This window comes from Eupeodes corollae, chromosome 1 (assembly GCF_945859685.1).
Source record: "Eupeodes corollae chromosome 1, idEupCoro1.1, whole genome shotgun sequence".
NCBI classification, from domain to species: domain Eukaryota; kingdom Metazoa; phylum Arthropoda; class Insecta; order Diptera; family Syrphidae; genus Eupeodes; species Eupeodes corollae.
Window position 1 is genome coordinate 214,629,101 of NC_079147.1, and position 26,353 is coordinate 214,655,453.

At 31.6% G+C, this 26,353-nt stretch overlaps 1 protein-coding gene across 1 annotated transcript in view; it reads left to right on the top strand.

Annotated features, from left to right (window-relative positions):
• LOC129940365 (fizzy-related protein homolog) overlaps positions 1–26,353 on the top strand; it is a 48,266-nt gene that overhangs the window by 15,678 nt on the left and 6,235 nt on the right. The window contains exon 3 of the mRNA XM_056048678.1: positions 3,972–4,224. Coding sequence (XP_055904653.1) covers positions 3,972–4,224 — 253 coding nt within the window. The remainder of the gene's footprint in view (positions 1–3,971; positions 4,225–26,353) is intronic.

Genomic DNA, 26,353 nt, shown 5'->3' on the forward strand with positions numbered 1-26,353 from the left:
ATGTAAAATTTATAAGGACCTTTAAGCAAAGATGCGTCTCAAAAATGTTGTTCCAATACATTAAACACTCGGTAGTTTACAATTGTTGGCACAATGTTTTAAGTTGACGAAGTTATTCCAATTTATTTTGTATTTAAGTCGTTAATTTCAGTGATGATTTAAATATAGAGATTGTCAATAGGACAATATGTGGCCATATTAAATATAAATGTTAGACGATGGAAGGAAAAGTAGCTCATCTATGTAAAGTTCAGGAATGAATCACAAATACCCACAACGCTATTAAGAGACAGGATGGTTCTAACTTTATGTTCATCAGTCTCTACTGTTTCACTTAGCATTTGTTACTTTTGGAGAATTTGCGCGCAATTATTTTGAACGATCTGTGTCAAATAAATTGTCGTCCCACACTAATATTCATATGTTATTTAATTGGAATAAAACAAATGGTTTGGTAGGTATAAACGAACTGGTATTGAAACTTCCAAGAATTCCATTATACGGTTGGTTATGCCAAATGTTATGTGCAAATATTTGTGGTGGCTTTGAAAAACGTCACGAAACAGTGCAGCCTATTCTCTCTACTTGACTCTATGCTCAATCTAATGCATAATAAACGTCCTTACAGTCCTTCGGGATTTTGTCATAGTTTAAATTGATTTATTGGTACAAATAGTAAATTCTTTCGACGTTCTTATAATGCACCACTCATTTTTTTCTAATTGAATATTCTTGAAAAGCTAAACTTCGTGAAGCAAGATCAAATTTAGGTGATTCAGTATGATAATATGAACTTCCTGTCTGGCAAGTCACATTTAATCCGTGATCTCTTTCAACTCCCAACAAATCATTGTATGCAAATAACGTATCTATCAATGCAACAATTTCGAATGTCATTTCATAAACCATAAATCCTATTACCAAAACTATGACTTTGTAGTTAATATTTGACAAACAATCTTACGTTCAACGAACTCACCTTCTAAGACTTTTTTTTTTTTTGGGGTCTACCAAACGTTAATTGCATTAAAATGATCCGCTGCGCCCGCCGCCGTCACAAAGAATAAAAAAGACAAAACACATAAATAATTTCCTCGCAATTTAATCAAAAAAAATATGTATTAGATAAGTATGAGTGACTCTGAAAATAAAAATTAAAATTGCAGGAACCAGCAATAAAGATAAAGTAAATTGCAAACGAAGCACGAGGCAAAACAAATCGTGATGCATATTGCTTTTCTTGTGATGCGAATAATATGTACACATTTCATTTGTTTGATGTTATTATTAAATTCGCGAATGGTTTACCTTGCATGTGAATTGAATATTTATGCTGAAATGAAATTTGAACAAAAAATATGAATAATAATCGTGATGACAGAATAAAATAAAAACCATTATAAGTAGGTAGATATTAGAACTATTTATGCAGTACATAGAAGAAGCATTTACCATAGACCGAACAAACATTTATAAAACATTGCTTGGCATTTTCTCCACTAGGTATTTGTTACACTTTTCAGAGAGGAATTGTTTCCCACCTTAACAATAAATACCAAATGAGGTGAAGGACGAAAATATCAGAAAGGCAATGTCAAAAAAAGAAGTCTTGACGCCAGGGTGAAATTCAAGTGCTGTCCAATTTGCTATTTGTTTAGTTTAGAATGAAGTGTAATAGATGTTTATGTACGTTTAGGAGACATTAAGGACTGCTGTATCCTGCGTTATTTGAACAAAAAAATAATGCTGATCTTTAAGCTTCCCTGAGGTTTGTTTTGTAGGTCTAGGCAATAATGTTTTTGGTAGTTTCTGTACTATGAACTTAAAGTAGATGTTTGTGAAGGGTTGGGTTCGATATCCCGGTTTTTATATTCCCGTTTCTTAAAATCCTAATTTTAAAATTCTGCTTTTTATAATCCCGATTTTTTATAATCCCGCTGGGATTTGGGAGCGGATCGAAACGCTGTATTTTAAAATAATGTATGGTAAACATTTTGTATCATACTGTATGATACTGTATATTCATAATACTGTATGGTTAATATACTGTATCTCAAAATGCTGTGTTGTCAAAATACTGTAAAAGCAGAACTCGATTTCCGCGTGTACCTTATATCATTTATTGAAACTCCAAACAAGTAAACAAAAAAAAACAGAATTTCGATTTTTATTTGTCAGCCTATTTACAGTATTTTGAAATACAGAATTGTGGTAAACAGAATTTTAAGATACAGTATTTTGATAATACAGTATTTTGAAATACAGTATTTTGAGATACAGTATTTTAAATACAGTATTATGATCCATACAGGATTTCGAACCCAACCCTCCCGCTTTTTGTAATCCCGTTTCTTATACTACCGATTTTGCAATCAAAACTAGTTGTTTAATTTTTAAAAATCGCACGATTTTTATTAAATTAAACAACTAGTTTTGATTGCAAAATCTAAATTAGAAAAAAATTAAAACAAATTAAAAAAATGAGACATTTTTCTAGATTAATTTTATTATAACCTTTAACACATACAAAATATCAACAAATTAAAATTATAAAGTAAAGTAGTATTCTTTTAAAACAAACTGAAATCAATTAACAAAGTCAACGATAGCAGTAAAACCATTATCGGGAGGTAGATTTGCATATTTTTTGTGCAAGAGTTAATATTGTAAACAAAAATGAATGTACAGTAAAAACAAGTCAAATTAAGATATTATAATATTTTAGTCAATTAATTTAACATAAAAACCTTTGACTCCTTTTTAAAAACCCAGTGGGATTCCGATACGCTCCCGTTTGTGAAGTGAAATTATGAATTTGAAATTAATGATACTCGAAAAACTTACTACTTGCCTTAGTCAAAATGGGAGTTCAAATTATGAAGCTGACTGCAAATGAAGTCCCTTAAGTTGTCTGAACCTGGCCAGTGTTATTCTTATAAAATATTCCAGTACATTATTGTCTAGTACAAGCTAATTCTTAAATGATTCACTGTGTATCATCTTTTATTCATGATTATTCCAGCTCACATATTCTCATTTTTTTTAAGTTCAAAGTTTGATACGTTAATTATAAACTAAGCTAAAGTAGTAAAAGTAGAGTTGTATATTTTTCAGTTCAACTAAAAAAAAAATATGATCAGCACTTAGATCATTTAAACCTTGTGATGCCCTAAATTATTTAACTTTAGTAAAAATGAATTATTTTACCATATTTTTGGATTGTCATTTTCCATCCATTTAGAAGCTTTGATGAAGCCTAAGAATCTGTTTTGTGAAATATCTAAGAGTTCTTCAAGATTATTAAAGAAGGTTCTACTTAGTTAATTTCTTGTGTATAGTATTGGGCAGCAACATAAGAAGTGGGCGGAGCATTTCAGCTATTCCTCACCAGTTCAGATTTAGGATACATAAGTCATCATCAGTGCTTAGCAGCACTTTCTTATTCAATACTTTTCCATCTTATCTCTCATTAGATCCTTGAAGTATCTTGTTACTAATGATTTGTTTAAATTTACAAATTGGGTTGTTTGTAATTATAACGGATTGGACCTATTCTATCTAGCTCGTTAGCTCTTTGTCGTGAGAAAATACTATTTGTGATTCGGAAAAAAACATCGTTTAAATGATCTCTAAAACGCATTTATCAAAACCATGAAACATTACATCCAAGTTTTCTCAAAACCTCATATGGAGTCAAATGAAGACTCAAAATATATCTTGAAGACAAAGATTTGTACTTTTCCAATTTTAAAAACCTGACATGATACAAAATGTACAAGGCAAGATTTGACTTCAAGAAAAATCATTATTTTGTTTGTGAAACATACAAAAGACTTAATTTTGCTTCAGCTTTTCACTTCTTTGGAATTCCGGTCTGGAATTAAAAATTGAAAAACATAATGTTAATTTATTTTAACACTAGTTTTACATAGTAACTTTATAGATTAACATATTCTTTCTTCTTTTTATAGAGCAAATAACAATTGGCAAACTAATTTCGCTTCAATCAGCAAATCAAATGAAAATTCACCACAAACTAGTAAAAAGCAACGTGATTGTGGTGAATCAGCCCGCGATAGTTTAGCATATTCTTGCCTCCTTAAAAACGAGCTTCTTGGAACAGCTATTGAAGATGTTAAAGCTGTCAGTGATGAACGAAATGAGAATAACTATCTTCCGAGTGCAAAAAAAAATCTTTTTAAATACCAGTCACCAACGAAACAGGTAAGCAAAATATACATATATAAAAAGTCAAACAACATTTGGTTTTTATGTTAGTTTTATTTATATACATATCTTATGTACATAGGTAAAGTAAAAGATAAATGGCCATTATATTATATTGTTGCTAGCATATACTTTTGTAGTTTTTATTTGTGTATATATTATATAGCAAAAATATTTATAAACTTTTGACCCCATCTGTTTCTGTCGTGTCTTGGGGAATTTAGAGATTCAAACATTGAAAAAAGAAATAAACCAAAATAATCGTGCATTTTGTGTCGCGATTTAAAGTAATTTTTTTTTGCTTTCATTTTGGTTATTAATATCAATTTTTAGGATTTTAAGGATCGGTTGTATGAGACGTTTTTGATTTTATTTTATTCTTTTTTTAAAATAAATGTATTTTGATTTTAAAATAAAATATTCCCACTCACTGCTATAAGTAAAAGAAACATTGGGCGTATTCATAAAGCTAGTGAATAGGTAGTAAAAATTCAACTAGCTTTGTGAATGCAAATTTACACTAGAAAGCTAATCAATTCTGAACTGTTGTATTAATGACAAATGTAAATATGCAAAATAAGAAACATAAGTGTTTTGAGAACTTTAAAAAATAGTCTATTTTGTTTTAAATAAAACGAAAAATCAAATACAATATGAGTAAATTATATTCATGTTTTAAATGCTGAACGATTATTTTCGTTTGGAGTTTTTGTGTCTACCAAGCACTTAGATGCCTTGACATCTCAGCTGCTGTTTTAATAGTTTAACACTAATGTGGTTTTCCATGGGTAAATTCAGATTTCCTTCAAAAATGGTTTTTTTCGTAGCTTTTTAACGCAGTTTTTTTTTTTTTTTTTGTTTGCCATTGTATAAGTGTGACACTAAGTACATGTTACGAGAAAGGTAGAGCTTTCGAATTTCCACCAAAAAAAAATGTTAAAAATTGTATAAGTATTGGTGCAAGAGGGGAAATCTGCCGAAAAAATTAGATCTGCAAATTTGATCTTAAACCAAAAATAAATGAAATTATTTTCCCCATGGAATGCAAAAACAGGGGGAAGTTTATGTTTTGACAGATCTAGATCAAGAAAAAATTGATTTGTTTTACCATGAAAAACTCCATAACTATCTATCGGTCTGAGATTGAACGTAGCTAGAGCAGGGCATGTACAGAGAAGGTGAAGAACTTTTGTCTCCTCCTCCTCGTCCATACAGCTTCTGAAAGAGTTTTTTGAGAATACGCCTAGCCGCGTGGCGTGCTTTCCTATTAGACAGTGTCTGGTTATGACACCTATTATCGAGCTTATATGTGATGTTTTTTGTGACCTGACATGTGGTGATGTTGGTCCACCTTGTGTTAGCCTTCTTCATAGCGGCTTGCGTTAGCAATAGTTTACAAGTAGCAATTGGTATGCCAGCATTTGCCAAACGTGGTAGAATGGGCTGTATTGTACCGTTCCTGGCGAGTTCAGTTACCTGGAATGTCTCTATGGCCCGTCACCCAGCAAAAGTGAATATTGAACTGTTGTGCCATCTCCATTAGAGATGATCGACAGTTATGGACTGTTATAGAGTTTATAGAGATAGAGTCCAGAGATTAAATAGCGGCCGTCTATCTGAGAAGATAGGTATGTATATCAGATGTTGATATCACGTTTTCTTTAAGCCGGCACAAGACTTCTTTCATCGCCGAAAGTTTTGCCTGGAACAAGCTTAATTCATTGGGAAGGCGGAATGAGAGCCTTAATTTCAGTTGTTCAGAGTACACACCTCCACCAACCCCTTCTTCAAGTCAACTCTTAAAACAATTAAAAACATAAAAATGGTCAACTACCGCTGTCGCTGGGGCGTCATCTCGATTCTGTAATAGGAATAAGGCAATATCCTATAAAGTTGCACATCAATTTGGATAGAATTAAACAAAATTAAATGTTCGACTGAAAAAGTCGATAGTTATTTCTGGGGTTATTTAGTACTTCGGGTTAGTTTTTCTTATGTCAAATTTTCCTTATAACTTGATAAACCTTAGAAGAAGATGTTTTCAAAGAATCGATAAATATTTTGGTTTTTAAAGCAGATTCAAATTTGAATCAAAATATTTTTACTTAATTCCACCGATCTAAATAACATAAGGACATTTTTGTTGACTTTAAACTTTATTAATGTAAGAATACACTCATTCTTATGATAATGAAAAATTAATATTTGATCTTAACCTTGATCTTGATGACGTAGTTGATTGTGTATTTACTTTTCGTTTTAGCTATAAAATATAGAGAATAGACTTTTATGATTCGATTTCTCAAGTATTCTCTATCGCAAAATTAAAAAAGGAAAGAAGAAATGCAAAGCTCATTACATTTATATTTTGTTCACCTAGTCCGCATTAGAAAATTCTCAAAAATCTTGGAAATGTAAACTGTGCAATTTTCGTTTACTAAAATCAGTGATAATCATGAGAAATTAGTAAAAATAAAAGAATTGTTTTTCAATAAAATCCTTTCAATATGATGTCAGTAAATTAAAAAATAACATAATTTATTTGTATGGATTGAATTAAACGTTTTTATTTTTTTTATAATCGAGTCATTGTCGTCTATCATCTTGTTTTTTTTGTTAAAGAAGATTTCAATTGGCTATACTCCACTTTCAACCGGATGCTTGTCGTGTTAAATCTTCACTCCTTTTTTGTGCAAAAATAGCAATAATTGCCATAAGAACAGTAAGAATGTATTTGAAAGCGTACATTTTATTATTTGATTTTAATTAGAAACCTCTTTGAATGACAAGTTACTTATGATTTAAATTCAAATTTTGCAAACTTTTATACTTGGATAATGGCATTTTTTAATTGCAAAAAACAAAAAGGCTTAACTAACTAGATATAATAAAAGTTGATACACATAAATAAAAATGGTAGATAAATATGATTATAATAAAAAGATACAACATGTTTTGGTTTAGGACTAGATACTTTATTATAACATTTGATTAACCTACTTTAGGAAAAGAAAACATATTAAGGCAAAATGATATATTTGCTTGTAATTCAGTTTCTAAGAACAGATTATCTGATTACATACACTTATTATTGACAGTGTTTTTCAAAGCAGTTGATGTTATTTTTACATTAAAAGGAATAGATATATAGGGCTTTAAAGACTAGTTTGGAGATCAGACTAATAAAAAGCGATTGCTATGCAAGAAATACTTGGAGGAATCTTAAAACTACGATTTTAACTACAAGATTTAATATTTAAAAAATATATATTTTCTTTAAAAAGTCTCTTGGATTAAATTCTCAAATTTGGCTTAGTGTTGAGTTTGATCATCCTCCTCAAAAAAAAAAAATGGAGCACATTTTTGATTCTAAACGTTCTAAGGTTCTCAACAGTGAACTTAAATTTGTTCCTTTTGCCATTCATTTTTCAGTATATTCAATATTCACCGTAGAAATCCCATCGATAATAACTCAAAAAGCTTATGTATTTTAAAGGGTTTATTGGCCAGAAGAAGTGGTGTTTAAAAAGATCTACTATCTTTTGTCATCTATAATTATGAGCATAGCCATTAATCAAACACAAAGATTCAAATTAAGTATTCATAACGGAGACAGACGCACTTGTGCGCAAGACGTGAAAATTATTCATTAGGTCTGATAATTTCGGTGTCACGTGTGTATACAGTATGATGACAAACTGTATTGTAACTTGGTGTACATAAACCTTTTTCTATTAAATATTCAAAACCAAGTAGGTGTAATTATGTGTCATGCAAACACTGACCCTTCAACGATTTTAAAGTGTAGTTTAACTGTTTTCCGTTTGTGTGATAATATTTTATATCGAAGTTAACACAAATTCTTAAAACTTAATTCTTGACAAGCTAAAAGGTACAGAAGTTGCCTATGGAAAACATGAATTCCATCCTGAGAACTGAGCTCTGACTCTATCTGGAATTAATATTTATGGGGGCTATAAGCTTCAGAACCTGTAAGAAATAATCAAATATAAATATAAAAAATAATCTATTGGCTGTTGGCTCTTCGAGCATTCGAAAACCTCTTTTCACTTTATGTAGATATTTTAATCTTTGTTTTTTTTTTTTGTTAAGGTGCGTAGATAAGTATGTGGCTGGAATAAATTAAATACATTTTTTAAATTTGGTTTTCTTTGATTTTTAACTATTATTATTGAATACAAATTTTGACGAAGTATAGAGGAGATAACAAAAAAAGAGTTAATGTTGTGGGTAGGTAGATATAGAAGATAATTTCATTTAGAATGGTGTTATGCTTCGAATTGAATTGAATGAATGACTTGTGAGCTCTTCCGACAGCCAACACACATTCGATTGTCATTCTAAATTCGAGAACTTATATATCAGAGGAGAGTATTTACAATTTATGTACACAATATTGAACACTTGAAACGAACACTTGATGTCATAACAATGATACACTCTGCTTCAATTGATTGATGTCGATTTTATTGTGTTAAAGTTTGTTATGATTAGCAGCAGAAAAAATTTTATAATTGTAATTCAATTTTCGACAATCCAATCTCCGTTAAAGATGACATTTTATGTTGTCAAAGTGGATTTTGATTTCGATTTCGAAACTAGCATTTCGAATCTGTAAAAATAATACCATAAGTTAATACAGGATCTCAGGTAAATGATGGATAATCCTGAAATGGTGTATAGCCCTCTGATCCAAAATTGTTTATACTTACGATTTTGAATACTACAACTACAAAAATTAAAGAATATTCACAAATAAAGCAAAATACCTTGTTTATTTCCAACATTTTTAAAAACATGGATTCATGCTTTAAGATTGTTTGAATCCGTACATATACACCTAATCCAAAAAGTCTCCTTGAAACAGCCTAGTTTTAGTTTTTTTTTTGAAAAATAGTACCTACTAGTAATAAATGTAAAAACCAAAGTGCTAACATTTAAAAGAAAGTTAGTTTCCACCTTCACCTTTTACTAAATTAAAAAAAAAATTGTGTTTGTGATTTTGAAAAACCTGTTTTTAATATATAGTAAATATTTTATCTCGAATCAACAAAAATAAAGCTGCTGTTCGGAGACTTTTTAGACTATGTGTATAAGTGGTGTTTAAGACAATTTTTTCGAATTATTCATTTTCAAACTGTTGCTTTGAGAAAAAAATTACGAGCTATTGAAATTTGTTGGAATTTATAAATGATAATTGTTGGAAATTGTTGACCTGTCAAACTACCAATGGGCAGGTTCAGACGACATAAGGGACTTTAAAGTTTCCCAAAAATAGCCTTCCAATTAAGACAATTTTTTTAGGAAGTTGACTGCAAAGTTAGGCAAGAAATATCTACGTTACTATCAGTCAATGCCACTTATGTCAAAATGATTTTCATTCAACTGAAAGCTGAACTTTATTACTCCGTGATTTTTATTTTGTGAACAATTCCATTTGATCTTTCATGCAAGAGGGTTCCTTTTTAAATTGGAAAAAGAATAGTTAAAGTTTCTTACACCTTACCTTGCCTGTGTTTTGTAGACAATTATATTTTTGTAAGTTTAAGTTCTATCAACTTAAGGCAGGGGTTATTAAAAAAAAAACCTGACTAGTTGACTTGGTCCAATGTACATTCAAAGAATGTAGTTGACTGCAAATAAAGTCCCTAATGTCGCATACAAATTATTGTATAACTTTTAATCGCGAAATAAACATTGAACAAAATGAACAATCACATGAACATACACAAATCCACTAGGATAGTATTCCTCCTATTGTTCTGCAGAGGTGTTCTTCAACGCTAGCAAAACCACTGCGTAAGCTTTTCCATCTTTTCTACAGTTCTCTTTCAGAGCAGATGGAATACAGCATTTATGCAGCCTGGCCCTAAAAAAGGCGAATCCCCCTCCCCCTCTTACTATCGTCCAATAGCACTCACGTCCCTTCTTTACAAGGTCATGGAAACGCTGATTAATTATCAGCTTAAGGAATATCTCGAAGAACGGACGCTTATTAATGACCGGCAGTATGTCTTTCGTAGCAATAGGTCCAAACAGCAAGACAAATCTTTACATCGCTTTGGAGAAAGTAACATTATTACACTTGATATTTCAAAGGCATTTGAAAGAGTTTGGCACCAAGCTCTCTTATCGAAAATGTGTGCTTTTGGTATTGATGAATCCCTTCTTCGTTGAATTAAAAAATAACTTTCTAACTTCTAATACAATTTGCATTGGATGGTTTCAAGTCTGAAATTCATAAAATAAATGCTGGTGTTCCCCAGGGCTCCGTTTTGTCTCAGACTCTCTTCCTTACCTTCATGAACGATCTTTTACCTGTCTCTTCTAATACATTAAACTTCTTCGCTGCAGACAGTTCTCTCAGCTTTTCATATTCGTTTTTAGATTCACATCCTTGTTCGTCGGATGTCAAACTACAACGGGAATGTAAAGGGAAATTATAAACCGTGCAGAATTTAATGCTTTAAAAACTCAATGCTGTCTTCTGTCGTTAAAGCGTAACCCACCCCCGATACCGCTGTCCATGAGTGGAACTTGCATCCAGGAAACTAATCAATTTTCAGTACTCGGTATGTGCATCACAGATCACCTCTTACGGTTTAATGAGTGATCACGTTTTAGAACGACATAAGTTAACGAGTGTTACCAATAGTTAGAAGTTTTATAGACCTCTTACATCATTAGCTAACAGTTTCTTTTTGTGAATAAAAAGAGCTTGTAATTAACATCAAAGTTCATGTATTACACACGATATGTAAAGTTGTTATTGAAAGGACCGTCATTTGATTTGAATGCTTGCGATAGTAAAGTGTCAAAAATGATAGAAGAAGCATGCGTGGTATTGTATTCGAATATAATTTTGAACGTTCAGTTGAAATTCACTACTGAAATCGAAGCTACAAATATTCAAATACTTGTATACAAAAGTTGTCAACTTAACTACATGTCACTTAAAGTCATCTCACCTTTTTAACGGCTGTCTAACAAAATCTGTAAAAATTCAATTGGCAGATCAGACTACATAACGGACTTGAAAGTAAAACAAGTTTTTAGTGTCTGATTAGCCAGCTGCCTTAAAATTTCCTTCCAATTAAGCCAACTTTATTACTTACTATCAAGTCAAGTTTACTTATGTCAAACTGAAAGTTGACATTGTTTTTTCATTCAAGTGAAACTTGAACTATATTACACTATGGTTTGTTTATTTTCTGCACAATTCCATCTAATGTTTAGTGTAATAGGGTTTCTTGTCAAATTGAAAAAGAAATACGTAATATTCCTTTACATTACAAAATACAAATCATGATGGGTTGTAACTTCCCTGACAAGTGTTTTGTAGACAACAATGTTTTAAGTAGTTTTTTCTACGATGAACTGGCGGTAGAAGTTAGTGAAGTAAAGTTCCAAGTTTGAAATGTATGACACTTGTTGTCTTGGTCAAAAACGTTCAAAGAATGCAGTTGACTTCACACTTCCTTATATTGTCTGAACCGAACCAATGCTTATTTTGATAGTTTTGAATGCAGGGATTCAATTTTGATGTTTCATTCTCTTGTGATAAAATGGCCTCGATATCGGATTTTTCAAAATTTTCATACACTTTTGCTTTGAAAAAGCACGTTGTGGTGGAACATTTTGCACCTAAAATCTTATTGTAAAGCTTAAAATTATCATTCACTTCTCTAAACATAATTCAAATTGTTTTAGTTAATGTTCAGAATTTATTCCTGTAAAACGATTAGGTAACGATACATGTAAAGACAAAAATATCATTAGTTTGGAAAATTGAGTTCTTGTACGAATTCAAAGAGATAGAGCTGAAACTTGTCTTACAGTATATTTGTTTGCATAGAAATTATACTAAGCAGTTTAGGCCCTCTTTGATGAGTTGATCATTTAAATAATTCCTTGAATCCTGAAATAAACAAAAGGTGAACATATAGTTTCGGATGACAATTCAGTTTTGACAAATAATATGTATGTAATTAAAACAGGTGTGTTCAAGTAAAGAAGAATACAATAAGTACTTAAATCCGAGTTCAATGAAATGTTAATGATAAGTTAGGTTGTACATCATCGCAACACTGTACCCGAAAATGCCCCTGTACACGCCATCATATTAATAATAAGAATTCCTATCATATCAAGAGAATTCCGAATATCAAAAAACCCACTTTCTACTATAGAATAATATTTGTAACACTATCTATTTGATTGGTTAGCTTCAATTCACAAATAAAACAGAATCAAAATATATTTCTAATTCTATAAACAGGTTTCAATCAATATGTTGCTAATATAACTTGAAACCCCATAATTAATTTTTCACGTTTAGATTGGCCTGTAGGGCGATGATCGATTTGTGTCTATTCATATTCTTAAAAGCTTTGCCTCCGGCTCGAAAAAATAAATTAACTTTTGGCAGTAGTATACACAAATACAAAATTATAGTTATTTGTTGTTTCTTTTTCTTCAAAATAAATAAAAAAAAAAAACTGAATTGAATTAGAAAAACACTTACACCATTTTTAATTTTTTTCTTTTCTTCGAGCAAAGTAGGGTTTAGTGGCCTCTTGACTCCACTCAGGAGAATCTATGATTCAAGCCATTGTATGTATCTTTATAAGTTTGTTTATTAAGATACCGGCTGTCTTGACTGTTTTTCTCTATTCGTGAATTCTTATTTTTATAAATTTTACGATTGTGCGTGTAGATGGTATGTTATGCTGTGTTTGGATTCGAAAACTGACATTCTCTTTTAGGTTTAAATTCTAAGCGTCTAACAAAAAACAATAAAAGCTAAAACATTCACCTGTTTTAAGAAATTAAGAAAAAAATAACTTGTTCTTTCGAAAAAGAAACAATAAATTAATTGTAGGTATTGTGTGTTTGTTTTTGTATGTAATATAACGAAACCTTAAACTTGTACAGAACTAAAGTAGATATATATGTATTTATGTATGTGCGTATATATGTATTTCGAGAATAGCTCCTTTTAAAAAAGGTTTTAGATTAAATTGGTTACGGTACAGTTTTAGAAAACTTTTATGACGTAATTCCTTAAGCCATTGTTTGGCTTCCAATGTGCTTTAAACTTACACAATTTTCTTTATTCAAGCAGACTAACAATAAACCAATAAATGGAAGCGTATAGGGTTTTAGTTACAGTTGATTAAAAAAAAAGATTCACATCAAAAAAATATTATTCAATGTCAAGATATGAGCGTAACCCTTAAAGAACTTTAAAAAAGCTAAAAAGTAACAAATTAATACTATACTCTTAATTTGAACACGTCTAAGATTTTTAAAGTTAATGCAAATATATATTGGGCAGGTTCAGACGACATAGCAGTCAACTGCATTCTTTGAATGTATATTTTTTACCAAGGCAGCTAGTTAGTTTTTTAAGTGTCATAAACTTCAAACTCGGAACTTTACTTCACTATCATCTATCTTCAGTTGATGATTACTAAAAACATGCATAATTGTCTGTAACGTACTACTTAGACAAAAAATTCCATCTCGACTTGTATTTCGTATTTTAAGAAAAAAGTTACTTATTCATTTTCCAATTTGACAAGCAATCCTTTCACATAAAACATCAAACTGAGCAGAAAATAAATAAATCACAGAGCAATAAAGTTCATCTTTCATTTAATTGACAAATCATGGTTAGCTGTAATTTTGATATAAATGGACTTGACTTGATAGGTAGTTAGATTTTTCTTGGCTAACTTTCCAGTGAACCTTCCAATAAAATTGCCTTAATTGGAAGGCAATTTGTTGCCAGCTGGCCAATCAGATAATAGAAACTTGCCATACTTTAAAGTTCCTTATGTCGTCTGAACCTGCCCATTTTCTTTTTGACATTTATACAAATGTTAATTTGATTTTTTTCAAAATTGAAAAATTATTTTTCTTTTTCATTTGTTCGTTTTCTTTCTTGACGTTCTAATTTGTGTTAGTGTGAGTGTTAGTTAACTGTCAAATTTTCATTAAGTTATGGTTTAGCTTGATGCACTCTTAAAAAAGAAAATAATCATTATAGATGTTTTACTATTTAAGCTCACAGCAGAGAAGTGAGCTGTCAAAAAAGGACTTTGTTTCTTTTTTTGATCAGAGATATCAGAGCGCTCGGTTTGAGTTCCTTTTTTTAATTCAGTGCTAGTTTGAAGCGCGCTCTATGAGCTATGAATAAAATGGCCTAGTAAATGGAGTAAAAAGGTGTTTGAAAATAAATACAAATATTCTTTGCATAGTAAAAATATTAAACAGGTTCGAATTAATTTTATGGTAATGCAGACAACTGCATAATGGCCGTGAATCTTTCAAAATAAGTCAAACAATATTGACACATGGAGCCACGGCATTTGAGGTGTGTTCTTTTTTAAACTTTAGTAAAGTATTGTCAACAATCATTACTGTGTTGTTACACTCAGACTTTCTGTATGATGTGTGTTCCGCATATTTTGTTTTGAACACTTTTTCGGTTGCGTGTTTTTGACACTTCTCTTTCATATGTTGTTCTCATCTCATCGATAAAGAAATGTTAGATGTGTAAGATTTTTGTGGGGATGTTTTAAAAATTTTCAAGAAAAACAAAAAAAGTGAATTGGATTAAAATCTGGAGAAAAAATACTTCTGACGAATGATAAAATATCGTTTTAAAATTATATAAGCATGAATGAAGAAAATTTTAAGCTGCTTTTGTCGTTCAATGAAAAAATAAAATTTTGAGAGACGCAATATCGCCAGGTGATAAGTTGGCTGCCACTTTGTTTCAACGGGTGAACGGGTAGTTTGGAAAGCAAATTATAAACCACCAAGCTAGACACTCTCAACCATTCCTTCATTTTTAAATTATTTCGGTTATAAGGTATTTCCTTCACTTGAAATTATCCGGTGGCATATTTCTTGTTTACTCTAGAAAAAATAATAAAGTAACCCCAAGAAACAAAGAAAGGCAAAAAAGAGAAACGTCAAAAACCATCCAAGACAATCCTGAACCCATAACTCTGCGGGTTGAGACTTTTTAAAGTATTTCTATTTCACCTACTTTCTCTTTGGCACTTATTTCCGTCTTTCTAAAAACGTCTGAGTGTAATAACGCACTTAGCTATAATCCTTCCCAAATATCAAGATTGTTAAGATCTGTAACAGTAGGACAACATATCTTCATAACGTGTCAAATAATTACGATTTCTTACAATCCATAATTCAGCTCCGGAGCTGAGTTGAAAGTGTTGAACTGTCAAACAAACAAATAACTGTTTTTGTTTTTGGCTTAGGAGACAACAATAAATTTAAGAGCCAATCGTTATGGAAATCGAATGACAAATTTGTTTTATGCAAGAAACCAAAATTTTTAGTTTTGTTTTTTTTTTTGCGTTTGCTATAAAAAAACTAAACAATTGATTCGGAAAATGTTTTATTATTATATCATCAGTTTTTTTTTAATTTTCAAGTTAGTTAAGTTTGTTCGTTACTTATTTTGCGATTTAAAGTTATAAGAATATTTTTTTTCTTCAATTTTGATTTTGGTAAATTGACAGATTAACAATTTTTAACAATTGTCATTTCGGAATTATTGTTACAAATTCCAACAATGCACTTGAACAATTCTTCTTGACATAACGACTATAGTCAAAAATCAGTCAGCGCGTGAACCTTCAATTTCAAACACATTTTTTTTCGATTTGATTTCAATATATTTTCAATAACAGAAAAGTAAAAAAAGACCCCAAAATCATTCATTTTACTAAATAGTTTTATGTCAATAGGAATCAATATTATGATAATAAAACATTGATACTATGTTTGTATTTCTTAATCAGGTGAAAAACATAGCAAAAGATAATTCAAATTCTGGCATTTTACTCAAAAAGCAAGAAAATAACAACAAGTACTTAAAAAAAGAAAGACTCCAATCGTCAATACACGTATTGTCTTCCAGGTGGTGTTGCAAGCAAATTGCCAATAGTCTTTCTTCTTAAAATCTGTTGCCTGGCTACTTCCAACTCTGACTTTTAAAGTTCTGTATACCTATATATTTAAGTTAACAATCAAACTGTGTAGAACAAGATAAAGAAAGAAATTTCCAATAGCCTTTGGCTATGAATCAGACATGCCAATATTGTGACGGTATCTCCGGATTTAATGGATCGTTCGACACAATAGATAAGCGGTGTGTTGTTTTTCTTAAGATTGGCTACAATTGTTTAGCATCGTTAGCTTTTGTCATTCGTAAAGTCAAAGTTTGTAACGATTTGTTACGATATGATGTCAACATGCCTCGTGTGTCGTTCCTAAACTCATTGTGGAAGTGTCAACTAGTTACGATTTTTAACAATTAACAAACAAGGTAACTGACATTTTTATTTTTTTGATGACACCTTCATCAATTTAGATCAACATTTTTGTAAAAAAGATTCCGCGCAATGGTCCGTTTTATTTTGTTTGCAATTCGTTAACAAATCAATAGAGATGATTACGACTAGGTAACATAAAATCACCTAAGCCTAAAGCCTTCATTTGTACTCTACAGACCAAAAACTAAATCCTATAGGAGCTTACTTGAATACAAATAAATTACGCAGTGTAATAAATGAGCCTAAATTATTTTTCGCACTTTTTTGTAAACTTCTTGTTTTTTTTTTGTTTGCGAATTAAAAATTCAAATCATTTAGTTATCATTTTTCCCGTGTTAAGTACGGACACTAGAGGAAGTACCGGGCGGTGGCGGGCACGGCGGGCGGTCCTTTACATAATTCACTGACATTCTATCGTCAATTTAAATGAGGTTGGTTTTGTTTGAATATAGGCTCGGCTGACCAACGAAGACGAGACGCGGACATGACGTTGCTCTGTTTGATTAATTGCAAATCATCAGATTGTCACAACACATCTGAGCCGCAATTCCTTTTTCTTTCTTTTTTTTAAACTTAATTTGTTTGCAAGAATTTAACGTGAATTAACTGACTGATCGTGATGACCAGATAACAATCTCCTTGCAACTTTTTTCTTGCTTTATTTCGTAATTCTTTTTAACTTTTCCTCCAGTGCTAAAGACCTAAGCTAGTTCAAATTCAAAAAAGTGTGGCAAATAAACTCGCCATCATAGGTAAAGGTACTTTTGAATTTAATAGACGGTAAGGGTCTGTGATCGTTGTTAGCTAAGTAAAAAGATTGTACTTAAAGTGTTCTGCTCTTTTGTAGAAGTAATTAAAAGGTTAACGAACCATATTTCAAACCAAGACATAATGTTCGCTTTAATCGTGTGTCTTAACTAGAGAGATAAACCATTCTTGTGATGCCTCCCAGTTCCATCCCGATTCTGATGCAACGCGACGGTTGCCTGCCAACTTATTCCTTTCCTTTTTTGCTTTTTGTGCTTTTCTTATAATCGCCTCTATAGCGTTCGCCGTCGAGTCGTCTACGTCGCGTCGGTCGTACCTTCATGATTAATTTTGTTGTAACTCTTTAATTTGGCTCAATTGGCAGCAAAACGACTTTGAATGGAAATTGAAATTCGTCTTTTAAATAAAATAGCCACATATTAATGTCAGTAAGAATAAGAAGTGAGAATTGTGAAGACACGTCGTGTCGTCGAGGAAACGATCATACTTGACTTTATAGCAGCCGAACCGCGGGAAAGAAGCAGCACCGGAATTAGCTAAACATGGATAGGGCTTGAGTTTATGAATAATATGCCAACTAAGATTAATTGTGGTTTAAAGTTCTTTTTTCCTTCATGCATGAATATTTGATTATATTTGTAAAGAAGGTACCTACATAGGTATACCCAAATTGAGGGCAAATAACTAGAGATGTAAAAGAGGAGGTCACCAATTTTAATTTATTATAATTTAAAATTTTCTCTATTCGTGCACGATTTTAAAAATTGATTTAGCTTGCAAGTATTTTTTTAGCAATCTTAATAATCTTTGATGTAGGCTTAATAAGAAAAAGATGATGTAAGCATTTGATTGTAAACCGCAGATGATTTATGATGTTTTTTAGGTCAACAAAGATTGTACATATATTAAAAATAAAGAACAGAGCAAGAACTATTTAAATATTAAAATTTATTATTGTTCCATCTTTCTGACATGTTTTGTTTATAAAAAATAATATAAATTGTGTTTTTTAGACGTTTGGTATTTAAAAGAAAAACAGTAAATGAGTTAATATCATCGTCAAGAGTTTATCTTAATTATAAGATAAGGGTTTGCCATTATCATTATCCAGTAAACTCCAACTGAGAGGCCCAATTTTCGACATCTTTTTGCAGCAATTAGGGCTGTATTTCAGTAATAAAGAGCCAAATGTTTTCTTTCAAAGCGTCAATCGTTATCTGCGTAGACACATAACGCCACAAAAATAGTCCAGTGGTTTTAAATCGTACAATCTTAGAGCCCAGGCGCAACTTGATGTGCTAACCAAAATTTTCCTTCAATAAATTCCGGAGTAAGTGTATGTACAGTGCGTTTTAAAATTATAACCCACTTTTCCATTTGAGATTTAACCTCCAAAAAAATTGACAAAAACTCTAAATAACAAAGGAAAAATTTACATGTGAAATCGTTTGTAGTCATCGATTGTTCGACAGTAACGCAATTTCTTGCTTGATTTTTCTCCTAAGAGAATTCCGTTATATTTGAACTAAGCTACGTTGTTTGGTCGATTTGATGTGGTTCATATTTATAACCCACTTCACAATGCTCCCTATTAACATTCAGTTCAGTGTGATTCCAACAAAGTGTTTTGGCTCAGTCATCTAAGTCTTTTTCTTGCAAAATATGCAGCGCGGTTAGGTACTATCTCGTGTCGAAAAAGGTAAAATGTTGGCTTCAAATGAAGAGAATCAGTGTAAATTCAGGGAGACTTAGCAGAAGTCGTCGGGTTATTGCAATTTTTTTTTTAATCCAGAAAGTTATGGTACTGTGACACGATCAGAAAGAAAAAAAGCTGAGTGACCGCGAGGAGCGAATAATCGGTCGCACCGCCAGCAATTCAACCGTAAGTTAGCAGTGCTGATTCAGACAAGAGTGTCAAAAACAGGAGTTTGGAGAGCTATTCAGCAAAATCCAAACTTATGTCGGTCTAAAATGAATTGGGAACCACGACTTTAAGATTGTCACAAGGTCGCTAGGCTGGAGTTCGCTAAGAATAATATGGACACTAATTGGACATCTGATATTTGAATTAAAAGTTGTTATTGAATCTTCATTAACGTGTTTTTTTTTTTATTTACCTACATATGCTGTTTAAACGTTATGTTTTCTGATGAGAAAAAATGGAATTGAGATAGTCCTGATGGTGTGCACTCTTATTGGCGTGACTTACGGAAGACACCGAAATATTTCCATAGGCGAGATTTTGGTAGCGGCTTGTTGATGATGTGTTGTGCTTTCTCATCAAAGGGTGTCTAGAAACGCAATTCACTTCATCGAAAATGAACAGAAGAGATTATATTCAAGTTCTTCGACGCAGTTTGGTACTTTTTTTTGTTGCAGATAACCATGAGAGATCTTGGAATATTCAACAAGATAATGCCAGAATCCATACCAGTAGAGAAACAAATAATATTAGTTGGGAATAAATAAGTTTAAGTTTAGTTTATTTCATGGAGCAGAGTTTTACAATCTCTTATAGATTACGTATTTACTGAATAACTTAAACTATAAATACTATTGATGTTATGAATTGGCCCGCGTGCTCTCCCGATGTAAACCCAATTGAAAATCTTTGGGAATTTCTTGTCAGGAGAACATAAGCGGAAGGAAAGACATATGAGACGGTATCAGAGCTCAAAGACGCTCTTCGTGAGGAATGGCTTAAAGTCAAACCAGAACTTTTGGATCACTTGATTAAATCAATGAGAATTTTTGCCAAAGGTTCTCAATTAAATTATTAGTTTCCGTTTTTCATCTACATTTTTTAACGGTTATAAATTTGAATAACTTGAGTTTTATTATTTTCGTATTACTAAGAAATAAAAATACACTTGTTACGTTTTTGAAATGAATTTGTTGTTTGAATTAACTGCCATGATGCATCAGGAAACTGATCATAAAGCAAAGAAGTAGCTGTGAAAAAGACTAACTTCGAAAAAAGTACTGCCAGATTTAAAACCATTATTTTGAAAAAACACACCCGCTACAATTTGTGATCAATCAATCTAAAACTTCAAATGTATTTGGATTGACAGCCAGATTTATTTTGACTATTGTGGTGAAGTTTAACGTAACCTTTTTCGAATAGAGGATGCATCTAACCAGGTTTGTTGTTTAAATTTAAAGTTCCTTGTAACTCACAGTTCAAAAACCTTCAGAAAGTTCTGAGTTCAGTGTTTGCGAGCTTCTGGAGGCAATTTTTGATTCATGAAGCTTCTTAGTCTAATACTCGGTTATCTTTTGGCAAAGCAATGCTCTTCCATGTTGAGACCATGAAATGAAGGATCATTTACTATCATAAAACCGACATCGGCTCGTTTACATAGCTATTTGGTTTTTATAAGTTTTATAAGATTTGTATTGTATTAACAGTTGTATCCGCTGACTTCGTGATTTCCATATGCATATCATGTTGTAATTGAATGATAACTAACAAGTTATCAAAAAGCAAAAATTTGACAAGATTTTCACTGACCATCGGTCGGCAACGTAATTTTGTTGCTGTTGTTTGAATTAAGGAAGTTCGAGCATATTGCGACTATGACGAAACGTTTTGTGTGCAGGTGACCTTATTTTGCATATTTTTTAAACATTAGTTGCTTAGTTGCTAAAAAGTCAAAATTTGTTGTTGATCTAGCTAAAACATTAGCAACGTAATCTACCTCCATATTTATGCTATTCAAAAAATGATGACTTAAACAAATCATGTTAATTTTGTTTTAAAATTTAATACAATATGTTTTTATTTATAAAGAGGCCACAAGAGAAAATAATTTTTATAACTGTTCATTAAACATGACATAGTAGGACAGTTAACCCATTTTTTTTTGTTGATCAGAACAAAAGCTACTTTTTATTGCTATCTCTCTTTTTCTTATTAATAGAGGAAAGTTAGTATGTTACCTACAAAATCCATTGCTCATATTAAAGGTGTTGGCAGACGAGTGCAGTTGAATCTATTTATTAGTTGTTATTCAGTTCACGGGCGTAAATCAGTGTTCTTAATTAACTTTTGTAAAATGGCCGGAAACAAATACTCTAACGAAATAAAAGCAAAATTATAAAAGAATATAAAAGTGGAATGAGTGGAATTCAATTTGCGGAAAAATATTCCATTTCAAAATCAGTGATTTGCCGACTAATAAAATTTTACAAATCCAAAAAGTCATCGTGGCAGATGAAGAAAAACAACAAAACAAGAGGATTCTGCAATAATAAAATCGATTAAAAAAAGCCCCTATGAAATACATCAAAAGAAATACGAACCAAACTTGTCCTGAACGTTAGCGCAAGAACGCTAACTAACTCGTCGGAGACGAGTTGTTGACGGTGGACTAAAATCTTTCAAAGATGTGTAAAAAAGCCTTTTATCTGAACCAAAAACAAGCTGGCGAGATTAAAATTTTGCTCATGACCACAGAAAATAGAGGATCTACTCTTTTCAGATGAGCCTAAATTTAATTTCAAGGAACTAAATCCAAGTCATACCAAAACTACTGTAAAACACGGAGGAGGGCATAGACTGGTACCGATGCACCAAATAGATGGTACAAGTGATCATTTTATGTACCGTGACATTTTGCAAAATGTATCGCACGCTGAGGATCAGTTTCCCTTGAAATGGATATTTTAGTAGTTCAAAGCGCACATACGGTTAAGACCTGATTTCAAGAAAACCAGATTTGCGTGTTACAACGGCCTACGCAGTCCCCAGATATCAACACCATAAAAAATCTATGTGGCAATTGAAGATCGATTAATTGTAAGGACTTATTGCAAAAGTAAAAATGATCTACTTGATCAAATTAAAATGACTTGGAAAAGTATCCCAAATAGCAAAATAACGGTTAAGGCTGAAGTGATTAAAAACACTGCAAAAAAAAATTACTAGCAATATTTTAGTAAGCCTAAACAAATAAAGATATTTTTTGAAAGTTGCTTTTGTTTTGACCAGGTTTATATTAAACGTAATTTTACTAGTTGTGCTATATTTAATGAGCTATTACAAAAACAAAATACAGTCTGGGTAGCATGAACATTGGACTGCGTGAACACCTGGCTCGCATGAACACCAATTGTTTTATACTGAGAACTCTTGGATATGCAAATTTTGTAGTGGACAGTCTGGCGAGAATGCGATGCCAGTCGTTTTAGACAACGAGTCTGAAGAGGGAGACGCTCCAGAACCAATTGAGATGGTTGATGAACAACTAAAGTGTGAAGACATGGAATTGGAAGTAGTTGAATATTACTTTGTCCGCAATGGGATTCTAAACAACGAGGAAAATGGTGCGGGACCTTCAAAACGAATAAAAATGTAGAATTTTGGTTTATCAAACACTTTCCACATGAACGTTTTTCTTGTTTTTTAATAAATACATTGTTAAAAAAAAATTTTAAGATTATATCTCAGAGTCTACATATACGACCTAGCAGAACCAGTTTGGTCTTAAACTTAACTATTTACCTCCACTGCAAATGTTATTATATCAAACATTGGCGTATGATTTACCATTTACTTACTATCAACCAAAAACCGACTAAAATTCTGTTCTTTTTCCTTCCCTTTTTCAGAAAAAAAAATTCAAATTCTAGGTATCTCGGGAACTATTAGAGCTAAAAATTGTGTTTTGGTTTTAAATTGTAGGTAATTTAATCTAGTTTAAAAAAGCTACCTACTTCGTTTTTCTCAAACCAATACCTTAAAAGATATTTTGATAACACAGGAAAAAGTCAAAAAAAAAATGAGCAGTTTTTCAAGATGACGGCGCCCGCGGTGGTGGAGGGAATGAAAAAACTTGAATTTTCAACAGCTTACCAACCCAAACAGCATATCAAAAAATCAAAACTACCCTAATTTATGTAACCATTCGGGTTTTATGGTCACAATTTGACTGGACTATATATCGTGAACAAGAAAAACCTCGATCACATGAACAATGGATTTATCCTCCCATTTGGGGGATTTCCCTTTATTTTAGACATCGTAGTTTTTAAAAACATTTTTGTATCGCATACTCCGTTTTGTACATAATATTTGCGTAAACGATTCACGTTTGAACACGTGAAACTCTGCTGTTTGTTGCTATTTTTCAGTGCAACTTATTTCAAGTTAATTTTTCATCACTGCAAAAATGGTTACAAAAAAACAAACAAATTTGTATCATTAAAAGAAAAAGGTGATATTATCGAGAAACTAGAAAGGGGTAAAGCCCCATCAATTTTATCCCATGTGGCTTAATCAACAATTTCGGCCATAAGAAAAAAATAAGGAGAAACTCCTAAAAGTGGTCACCACTATCCAATTAAATTCGCTTAAAATAAAAACTTTAAATGAAAAAGAAGGAAAATGAAAGTTTAATTTAAGTTCGAAAACTGTTTTTCTTGATATGCAAAATATCTACATATGTAATTGAATCATAAATGTACACTGCATCAAAAAATTGCACGTACATCAATCGAATTGAAATAAATTTATTATGTTTAATGTAATTATAACCTAATCCACGTACCGTTTGACTTTTTTTGAACAAAAAATGATACATAGATGTAAGTACAGTATTAACAGGTAATACAAATTTCGACCTTTCTTCTTATAACTTTTTTTTCATCAACATATGTTTCTATGAGTATAAAAAAATTGCACGTACACCAAACAAATGTACGTACACGGTTGTTTTTTCTACAAAAATGAAATAACGGTTCGTTTCCAAGCCAAAAACTCGTACGATCATGAAATTAAATCTCTCACTCAGTCTGTTATGTTAAATTGATCTGGCTAAAAGTGTTTTTTTTTCCGATTAAAATTTTTTTTTTTAGTTATGGAATCATCACATAAAAAAGTTCCTATTGAAATAAAAAAACAAATTGTGGATCTCAAAAAGGATGGACAAAGTTATCCTGAAATATCATCCATTGTTAAGAGATCAAAATCAACTATTCAATGCGTGAAAGCTTCGAAATGGCCCCAGGAAGAGGTCGAAAAAAAATTTTAAATGACAAAATGGAACGCAAAATCGTAAGAATGGTGAAGGTTGACCCAAAAATAAGTGCTCCTAAGATAGCTGCAGAAATCACAGTAAGTCATGGAATATCACTAAACCCACAAACAGTCCGGAACGTATTGCATTCAAAGGGTTATCAAGGGCGTGCAATAAGAAAAAAGCCTTATATTTCGAAGACAAACGTGCAAAAGCGTTTGGACTATGCAAATGCGTATGTTTCAAAGCCGGATGATTTCTGGAAGAACATGATATTCCTTGACGAGAGTAAGTTCAACATTTTTGGGTCGGATGGAAGAAGGTTTGTGTGGCGGAAACCAAACACGGCCTTGGAGACAAAAAATATGCAGCCAACAGTGAAGCATGGAGGCGGAAATGTCATGGTCTGGGGAGCGAAGGGGGCTAGCGGGATGGGAAATTTAGTATTTGTTGAGTCGACGATGGATAAAATGGTTTATCTGCAAATACTAAAAGACAACTTAAAAGCCAGAAAATGGGCTTAAGCGAGGACTTTGCATTAGAACAAGACAACGACCCTAAGCATTCCTCAAGGCTTGTAAAAGAATGGCTGTTGTATAATGTGAAATCGCAGTTGCCTCATCCTCCTCAATCCCCAGATCTAAGTCCCATCGAACATCTTTGGGATTATTTGGAAAAGAAAATCCGAGAATCGGAAATAAGAAACAAAAATCAACTGAAAGCCGTTTTAATTGAAGAATGGAACAAAATTCCACCGGAAGTGACTTCAAAACTAGTCCTGTCCATGCAAAACCGTTTAAAGAATGTTATTAAGGCAAAAGGTTACCATACTAGGTACTAAACGAAGCAATTAACTATTAAACTTTAAAGTGTATGTGCAATTGTTTGATGTTAATTTTAGTTTCTTCCCTTTTTGTTATTGTTTTTTTATTCCTATGTAGTCTATGTAAGTGAATTTTATTTTGTTTTTACTTCTATCATAATAAAGAAAATAATTAATGAAAAAATAAATATATAATAAGTATTTTTGATAAAGTATGTGCATTTTTTCACTAAACAGTCAGATGTACGTGCAATTTTTTGATGCAGTGTATTTTTACATATTTAATAATCGAGGCAATTAAAGCTGCTTTTGTTTTGGCCAACACTGTATATGTACGTTTACAGCACCAAAAAGTTCTTGCAAACCAAAATATTCTGTTCAAATGTTTAAAACAATCAGAATCATTTTGGATATTTATTTATAACAATTGCTAACATATTGAATTCTTATTTTACGTGGGTTAGGTACTACATGAGGTGTCATATTTACATATCCACATATGTACATAGCTATACAAAAGCTTCCTAATAAAATACGAGTTTAAATTGTATAGCTTTGTCACGAAATCCATTTTCTATTATAATTTTTATTGCCCATTGCCGACTCGTCGATGATGATGATGATTTCGTTTATAATAGAAGCCATTTCTAGGACCTTCACGATTTTTGTTGTGGTGCGATTTATTATATCGCTATATATATTCAAAAAACAACAACAACAAAAATGTATACTTGTATAAAGCTGATGAAAATCGTGGGAATTAATCCATAATGTAGTGTGGGAAATTACAACGATACAACAGAATGTGCGGTTGAGTCCCATCATCAGTCAATCAATATCATAATCACAATCATCAGATACTTACATTACAAAACGGGTATGTGGTAAGCTTAAACGTGTTAAAAGTTACATTCAAAAATGACTTTTCAGTACAGAAAAGATTGGATATGGCTTCGAAAAGTCTATTTCCATTTAAAAGCTTTCATATGGTTGCGGTAGTGAGCATTTGAAATTAGCATATTTCTGTCACAAATGAACGATGGGCTACCAACAAATGTTAATTATATTTTCACGATTAAAAAGAATATAAAAATCATGGACTTTGCTAATTTTGTTTTTCCTTT